Genomic DNA, 9520 nt, shown 5'->3' with positions numbered 1-9520 from the left:
AATCACATTAAAAACATATTCCAGTTGTTGGATTTTTAAAGTATTTTGCATTCTGCTTCAGAATTTGTCTTGAAGTCATGCCTGCTGGGTTTGTTGCACAGTTGATGTGTGGAGGTTTTACAACTGATTTAAAGGGAAGTACAACTGTGCCTGAACAGAACATATGCTTAATCCTGCAACTATTAGTTTTGCAAACAGTTCCAATTTTTCCAATGTTGCTCTTCATGGGGAAAAACTTCTTTTGAAATTTTCAGAATTAGACTCTGTTAACTCTTAATAAATCCAAATAGAAGGTTTCCACGGTAACATTTTATTCAGCCATGAAACTATAATATTGCCATATTTGTATTCGCTACAAGGACACTTCGACTAGTCCCCTCAGTATGAATTATTTAAATGCTTAACCTTCCTGCTCACAGTCCTCACTGATAGATAGATAGATATGGGAAGCAGTAAAAGTTACATATGCATACATATATGTTACTGTATCAGATATGATTTTTCAAGCTGATGGTGATACTCTGAGGAAGGAAAAAAAAGAGCATTTAATAAAAAACCCCAACTATATGCCAAATTTAGCATTTTGAAATATTCTTTAAAGAACTTATTTGTTTGCATTACAGAAGCCTCTTGCTGATTGCAAGAAGGACTTACCAGAAACCAGAATTTGTACTGTGAAGTTTTACAATTTCTGTAATCAATGAAGTAAATCTGCCTAACTCCTACTAACAGTAGCATTAGCACAACATTACTGCTGAGTGCGTTTTTCATGACAGAGGATGACCAATAAGAGGAAAATATTTCAGCTTTAATTTCAAGCTGAAAAATAACCATGCTAATTTCAAACATGAAACTAGTTTCGGTGAAAGCTTTCCTTGCTAATCCTGTTATTCATTGTTTCTAGTTGTATAGTGAGTTTCCAAGGAACAATAACACTACTTTCAAAAAACATTTGATAAAATAGTCATAACCACTAGAAATAACGTAGGCGGATGACATACTTTATCCCCCTATGCCTCCTAGCTCAGAATAAAAAAATTGTGAGGATTGCACTGAGGATCAGTGCAAAGCATGACAGCATCTTACATTATATAACAAATCCCAGAGGAGAAATAGAAGAAAGCATAAATTCTTTTATCACTTCCATACCTGTGATTTTGCGGGTAATAACACACCTTTCTTCTTCAAAGGGCCACTTTCAAGGATGGGATCTTTTTTTACAGCTCTAGCTCTCACCAATGCGTCTATGTTTCCTTGCAAAGTGGCAGTTCTCTCTGGAGTACGTGGGTCATTTTCTTGGAATTTATTGTGCAATATATGAGCGCAACTGTTTGCCTTCTGAACTGCTGAAATATTTGCAACATGTCAATGTTTATCTGTGTCAAAAATAATAAATAAACTTTCAACTGTAAGTTGAAAGGGGCAAGAATCATCTTTATTTCTACATTTGATACTTCTGTTATACCAACCCCTTGTATTTCCTGTCATGTATTAAATAAGTTGTCTTTCTTACACTGTTTCAATGAACAGGAGATTTTGGGGTTTGTGTGCATATACATATTTATACGTATATAGATATTTGAAAATACACATATATATGAAAACCATGGGAAAGCCTTTTGGTAGTAATTGCCATATGAAGTCTAGGCAGTGATAACAAAACATTCTTTTTTCAGGCAGCAAGACACGTGGAAACCATTTGATGCTTGTCAATATACTGCCTCTCTGGACTGCCAAAGATGAATTCATCTCATAGAATTCTTCTCACCCTTACTTAGGGGTAGAAAGGAATACTTACTATTCTAGTAAAAGCCAGTATGAGGTATGAGAAAGACACACCAAAGAACAAAAAAATTAATATAGGTTATATAATAATGTAATAAGCTATAATGGCTTTCATGAGGTGTCAAAATACTTCAGGTGAAAGAATAAAGCCCATTTCCTTTCATATATGAAGAACAATAAAGTAAACCAATTCCCAAAGGTTGCATGGTGAACTAGTAGTGAAAAAAAACAAAGTCTTCAGCTTAACTATAAGTTAACGTGTCTCTAGGTACTGAAACTGTGATTATTGTGCAGAAGACAGTAACATTGATGAACTGGCAAGAATAAAACACTGCCACCCCCCTCAAAACTAGAGAAACTGCACAAACCAAGGAAATTCTGAGCCAAGGCTTCAGTAAATGTTTTCACTGTAAACTGTTAAACAACAATAGCTTTGTTGGGAGATTTGCTAACAGTCAGAGACTTTGCATTCCAAAATAATATATTTATACAGTATTTTCTAGGTAGATATTTGGAAATATTCTGTATGCTCCATTAATGTCAACTTGTAAACTGCCATTTAGGTGTACACTGCAGAAAAACAATCCAAGTGTAGCCCACAGTAAAAGAAATGGACAAAAATAGGAAGAACATGATGATGATGATAATATAGTTACAAAGAGACCCTGCAGGTCTATCACCTCAGGGAAACAGCTGAAAAAAAATGCATAACAAGGCTATGTGAATCTGATAACGACATATGGGCTGTTACACACTTTTGACCAACAATACATAACATACTATAAAACCGAACTGCAGATGGTAAGTTAACTGATAAAAATGTATTTAGTAATTCAAAATACAAACCAGTCAAGAGACTCCTGGCAGCTGGAGGTTTTCTAGGTTCTTGTCTGTGCTGTCCCTTTAAGCTGAGAGATTTGTTTTCTCCTTTTGGAGATGTAAGCTGCTTTCTGGCTGGAAATGTCTCTGTGTTCCTTGGAGATTTGCCCTGAGATGCTGAAATACATTTCTTCACTTTTTTTGGTGTTTGTTTCTTTTCCAGCAGTGAATCCAGATCCTGCACCAAATATTTAGGATTTTAATTACACTCTCAGTAAACCTGATGTAATAATGAGAAGCAAATTCAAGAGATTCTATGTAGTTGGAACTTTTTTGGTGTGGTTTTGTTTTTGTGGTAGTGATTATTCCTGATAGCTTGTTCATGCAGAAGCTTCTTCATATTATTATCTTACAGAAAAGCCTTGCATTTTTATATTTACAATTGACTCCAGCAAATTATCTGCTTACAGCATGTTCAAAAAGAAATGGACACAAAGGCTACAGACAAAGAATGCCCACATGACTGTGGTAAGACAGACAGACACTTCTTCCAGTGCTAAGTCCAAACTTAAACAATTCTACCTCCTTTCCTGTTCCCAGGCAGTTAGCACTGTTGCTGTTCTCATAAGCAGTTCAGAACAGTAAAAATAAAAACACAGCTCTTACAGTAATAACAATATTTTAAGGAAAATAAAATATCTTATGGCTATCGTATCAGTTCCTTTTATTTAAATTGATTAAATACTGGTTTCATAATAGTTCGGGTTACATAGGTTCTTAGTTAAAAAAAAAATCTTGTAGGCAGGAACTGCAGCAGGAAATGTGAATCAGAACTTTCCTGTTATACTAACAACATGTTTTAAGACACCAGATATCACTAACAAAAGTCATTTGAAGGGCATAGAGCTTAAGTAACTCTTGTAGCTACAACTTTATCTTCTGCCTGGACAATTCTGCACCCACCACCATGTGTGAGGTCAGATGCTTATCACTAATTCTGATGACTAAAGCATGCATTGCAAAACAATAAACACGTAACTTACACCAATGTATAAAATGCAATTCTTTCAGTCCTGAAAATGGCAAACGAACCAGAAACTGGTGCTTTGTTAACCACTATCACTACCAGTCCTCATTCTACCAGGAGAGCCAGTAAAGACAGGAACAGCATCAACAAGAAAAGCAGCAGGTAGCTTCCGTGTTTAAGATGCAACTCTGTTTTACACCACCATTATTTAGGAACTTTAGAAACATATTTATACATTAGAAAATTGGCCTTTAAAAAAATCAACCCAACAGTAAGATATTCTGCCATTTCATGAACACACAATATAGTTTGTAGTGTCATATTTCACTAGGTCTTTTCTGCCTTAGCAAAAACATTTTGTTTTTTCCTACCTCAACTTGCAGCAAAATATCTATGATAACGTCAGAAATGGAAGAATCCACTTCTAGTTTGGCAGAACAGAGGGACAGTTGTCGAATGAGACTGCCCAGTTCCTTGTAGTGGGTAGGAATCTGCTGCTCTGTTTGATCTGTAAACTGATTGGCAAATGCCTGCAAGGCTCGTACAGCTCCTCTGTGCGCTGCTGCCAATCTGGATACTGCTCGAGACTGGAAAAATGAAAAATAAATGCTTTAATAGCTATAGTTTCTATGAATACTGATACTATTCAAAGAATTGTTGCCAAAATTTCACAGAGAAACACTGAGGCTTGGGATAATTCTGATGGATATGAGGCCATTTGTGAGACAAAACAAAACAAAACAAAACAAAACAAAACAAAACAAAACAAAACAAAACAAAACAAAACAAAACAAAACAAAACAAAACAAAACAAAACAAAACAAAACAGCATTTGAGCAATCTACTAAAGTACTACACAACAGTACTCATATCAAGTATCATGCTAGCTTCAGGTAAAATAGCCTGGTTATGACATATTCTGATATTTCTACTACCTACACCAACAGAGTACTGTAGTCACGGGCTTGACTCTAATGTGCAACAATTGCACAAACATAGAACATTCTCCATCCTCCAGTTTTTGTTACAGAAGAAAATACAAGTGATGGAAAAGCACAAGAGAACAACAGGACAATATTGGCCAAACAGTAGGCATGATCTCAGTACTATCTTTCTGAAAGATGCTGGGCAGAGAAAAAAATCAGAAAGGAGGCTGATAAGACTGAGTGACATCAACAGGAAGTTAAAAAAAAGTAGTCAAGAGTAGAACATACTGTTATTCAGAAAAGGAAGTGGAATGAAGAAGGAATTGGAAGCCACATAAAAGCAGAAGACCAACAGCCTTCCTCTCCAGTTTACTGTAGACAGATAAGAACTGAGGAGAAGAGGGAAGCAGCAAAGGCAGTATCAGACCAAGTGAGACATACTTCTGTGAGAATGAGATGAAAGGTGCAAGAAACAAAGAAAATCTCCCTTCTGAAGAGGGCCTAGGTGTACCCTAGACAATGAAACTCAATTAGCTAGAAAACTTTCTGTCAATAAGTTACTCACAGCCTGAAGGATAATTACATCTTACCTTTTTAGTATGTTTGATTTTATGAGGACTCAGTTTCTCTAAATCATCCTGAATTTCTTTTACCTGTTTATCAAGAAAGGAGGGGGAGAGGGGAAAGTCAGTCAGAATTAGCTCCATGTCTATAAATGAACAATTAATCTTCACTGTAACGTTTGAGTGAAAGTCCAATTTTTCCAACAGTGATGCTCATCTCTCTGTCCAGTCATGAGAGAAATTAGTCACACCATCCAGATCTAAACTAGAATGCCATGGAAGTTCAGAGATAACCCAATTGAATTTCTCTTGTTTCAGTTAATTTCTGTCGAATTCATCACAATAAACTAGCTACTCTACATCTCAATTTAAAACACTGATTCCTACCTGTTGCTGGAGCACATACAGCATCCGAGCTGACCGTGCAGCTTGTTTCTGTCTCCTAGTGCAAACTTGTTGCTCTTTATCAGGATCTAAAATTTCTCTCTCTCCCCCTAAAAAGCATGAAATGTAAAGTCTTATGTCTTCATTTAACTTGTGAAAATCCCTATTAAGCCATGATAACAAACATAATTTAGCAATAACCCTCTTTCATGCAGAACCAATACACAATGTATCACATTTTGCAGGGCTCCCTTGAGCAGCAAAGCACTGCAAAGCACTAAGGCTTTCTCTTTTTTCAACTACGCTCAACTACGCCCTGCCAGTGCAGAGGCTGGGGGTGTGAAAGAAGCTGGGAGGGGACACAGCCAGGACAGCTAACCCCAACCGATCAAAGGGATATTCCATGCCGTGCCCAGCAATAAAAAAAAAAATGGAGTTTTTTTGAGGGAAGGTAGCCTTTGCTCACAGATTGGCTGAGCATTGGGTCTACTTGTGGGAAGTAGCGCGTGATTGCCTTTACATCACTTGTTTTTTTTTCTTTCTTCTTCCTCTTTCCTTCCCTTCCTAAACTATCCTTATCTCAATCCGTAAGTTTTCCTGCTTTTAATCTTTCTATTCTCTCCCCCGTCCCACCAGGGGGAAAAGAAGCACAAGTGTGTGGCGCTTTGCTGCTGACCAGGGTTAGCCCACAACAGTGTCAGAAAGCACATTAATCATGCTACTGCACAGCCATAAATTAGGTGAGTCAGACTCGTGAAATGAAATTTTACTAACTGTTGCCCCTTTCTCATCACCGATAAGAATGTGGTTAATTATGATACTGTTTTTTGCAGTCTGAATCAATAGGCCTACAGACACCAATATTTTTTCACCCACGTTATTAAATAGCCTACCGCTAATTTACTATCGTTGCAGGTTGGATTGGAACTTACCACAAACACTCAAAGATATTAAACCCTGCTATTGCTTAAACTGGCTAGCCATTCTAGCTTTTATCTACTTCTGAAAAAAGTAGATGGTTCTCAAAAATCCAGAGCTAAATACGGGTTCTAATCTAAGCCAAAAACCAGAAAAACAAATCAACCAACTACTGTACATTTATATAACATAATTATTGTTCAGTCTTACACCTTTTTTAGTCAGTTCTTCAATTTTGTGGATGTAGCTCCTCAATTCCTTTTGCAGCCGTCGGACTTCCTGCATATTTTTATCTTCTTTTTTGTTTACATTTGGCTTGGGGTCCGGTCCTGTGTCATGGGTGGGTGGAGAGTCCAAAACAGCTGGTATTAGTTTTCTCTCATTTGGTGTGTAGAGATAAACTTTAGCGCCAGAGATGGTAGTCTCCACTTTGGAAGGTTGACCAAGTTTCTGCTGATATTTCAAGTGAGTTTGAGACTTCACTGCATTTTTATTTTCTGGACTTTCAAATACTTCAGTCTTCTGCTGTTGTGACTTCTGGGCTAACAATGGTTTATTGACAGCATCTCCAAACACTTGCTGTTTCACGTGCTCTTCAAGATGTCTTCGTTTTATGTCCCTTTTGGCTAGCTGAATAGCCAATTTTAGTCTCTCTTCAGATATCACTGAAAACATGACAGAGCTTCTTATGCTGGGGTCCTCACTTCCAGCTAGATTTCTCTGATCATTGGATGCCTTCAGTTTTTCTATTATAATTGGACGGGGGTTAGAGAATCTGAGAGCCAAGTTCTCTGGAACTGCAGGGACATTTCTATTAAACTGGAGCTGTTCCAAAGGGTAAAAAAAAAAGTTGATGTTACACAGAACACTTTACACAGGTGATGTACTTCTAGTGTATAACAGTAAGGAAGATGGATCTTCTTTCATATTAGGATGCGTTCTGTCATGATGGTACTTCTTCAATGCATGCAAGGCATTCCGTCCACTCAGACAAATGCCAGTATTTAAAATTATTTTGAATTAAGCATTTAGATCATCTTGTAAATAACATTAGGCACTTATCTGCAACTTAGGGTGGGCACCTCAGGGAGGGTACACACATTCAAAAATCCGCTCCAAAGTGACTGGGCAATGGACAATGAATGCCCTTATAAAGATTTTTTTTTAAGAGTTCTGACAATGAAATTAATGAGTTATAACAACAATTAACATTAGTAATATAAATGGGTATGATTATAGCATACTGATTTAGTAAGGCATTACTAAATTTACAAAGGTAACAGAAGGAGAAATGAAGAAGGAGATGCATGATGAAGGAGAAATGGAAAGCTGAAACATGGTACCAGAAGAAAGTTTCTAGGTTCTGTTTCCGTGTAGTAAAGCAAGAGCTTAAGATACTGTGCTGGTTTTGGCTAGGATAGAGTTAATTTTCTTCATAGTAGCTAGTACGGGGCTATGTTTCTGGATTTGTGCTGAAAACAGTGCTGATAACAGAGGGATGTTTTCATTACTGCTGTGCAGCGCTCACACAGAGTCAAGGCCTTTTCTGCTCCTCACCCCACCCCACCAGTGAGCAGGCTGGGGGGGCACAAGAAGTTGGGAGGGGACACGGCTGGGACAGCTGACCCCAGCTGACCAAAGGGATATTCTGCACCGTATGGCGTCATGCCCAGCATATAAAGCTGGGGGAAGAAGGAGGAAAGGCGGGATGTTTGGAGTTACGGCATTTGTTTTCCCAAGGAACCTTTACATGTGATGAAGCTGCGGAAATGGCTAAACACCTGCCTGCCGATGGGATGTAGTGAATGAATTTCTTATTTCGCTTTGCTAGTACGTGCAGCTTTCACTTTACCTAGTAAGCTGCCTTTATCTCAACCCATGAGTTTTCACACTTTTACTCTTCCAATTCTCTTCCCCATCCCACTGGGGGAGAGTGAGTGAGCGGCTGTGTGCTTAGTTGTCTACTGGGATTAAACCACAACAAACAGGTAAATAACATTTACAGATGTAGTTTCTGATCCATACCCTTACAAAAGGACAGGGTCAAGATTATGTATAACAGCATCATGAAAGCAAGTATGAAGATTTCACACTCACTAGTGGGCTATTCTCAGGAAGTGGGTCATAATCATCTTTTTATAACAATCACAAATGAAAACCAATTCAGCATCGCTGCAGAAGTCAAATAATACCTGTGTTTGTAAAGCCTTTGCTTCATTCCTGTACAGCTGCGTAGTGAATGCAAATGTAGCATCAGACATGGTTGGCTTGCTTGGTCCCATCACATCGGCTTGATGCTGAAAATCCAGTTATTTATCCTTTGCTTACAATTACAACTATGAACATGAGAAGAATCATACATTATTTCTGCCTCTCAAAAGCAATCCCAAGTCTGATGTGAATAACAGATAGAGAACCAACCTGAGGAGGCATGTAGAAATGCAAAATGTATCATGTGTACTTGTATAGGCAGCACACAAAATGGAGAGTACAATCCCGCCATTTTAAGGCAAAATTTACAATTTATATCCTTCTCTTACACACCCCCATGGAGAGCTGAGGAGCACCACTACAGACTATGAGGCTCACACTATGAACCATAAGAAGACTACTGCAGAACTTTTATAGCTATTACTTACCTAAAAGGGAAACAGTATACTGCAACGAGAAGAAAAGAAAACAGACTAGCAAGATAGCATAAGGCAATGCTCCAGGCAGCCGGGTCTATACAAAACACGTTAGTGTCAAAGGAAAACAGATCAAGGGCATACCCATACCTAAACCTCTTCACAGAGAAGGATTTAAAATAAAAGGAACGCGTGGAGACAGCCTGAGACTTACATCTCCTTCATCTGCCTCCGAGAATTAAAAAATGAGCAGGATCCAACGCATAACGCTGTTAAAACTTTCTATCGCGACTGAATTACAGGTTCTGTCTCTGCTCCTTAGCTCAGCCGCATGTACCTCTCTTCAGGTCTCACACAACTCAGGAGTCCGGACGCCTGTTTGGCCGTGCCTGCCTGCAGGTTTTGGTCACGACGCGCCTCTCGCGAGGGGGACTCCCCTGCGGTGCGACCTCTCTCCAGCCGCCCGCAAGT

At 38.4% G+C, this 9520-nt stretch overlaps 1 protein-coding gene across 1 annotated transcript in view; it reads right to left on the bottom strand.

The window, feature by feature from the left end:
• The window catches only part of KIAA0753 (KIAA0753 ortholog), an 18345-nt gene extending 9632 nt beyond the window's left edge, over positions 1-8713 (bottom strand). Inside the window, 7 exon segments of the mRNA XM_009318834.1 lie at positions 1150-1376; positions 2632-2842; positions 4003-4218; positions 5148-5210; positions 5508-5614; positions 6635-7247; positions 8615-8713. Of these exon segments, the coding sequence (XP_009317109.1) occupies positions 1150-1376; positions 2632-2842; positions 4003-4218; positions 5148-5210; positions 5508-5614; positions 6635-7247; positions 8615-8704 (1527 nt within the window). The 5' untranslated portion in view covers positions 8705-8713.
• Between the last annotated feature and the right edge of the window lie 807 nt (positions 8714-9520).

This window comes from Pygoscelis adeliae, unplaced genomic scaffold, assembly GCF_000699105.1.
Source record: "Pygoscelis adeliae isolate BGI_AS28 unplaced genomic scaffold, ASM69910v1 Scaffold392, whole genome shotgun sequence".
NCBI classification, from domain to species: Eukaryota; Metazoa; Chordata; class Aves; order Sphenisciformes; family Spheniscidae; genus Pygoscelis; species Pygoscelis adeliae.
This window is presented reverse-complemented; position numbering and strand designations above follow the sequence as displayed.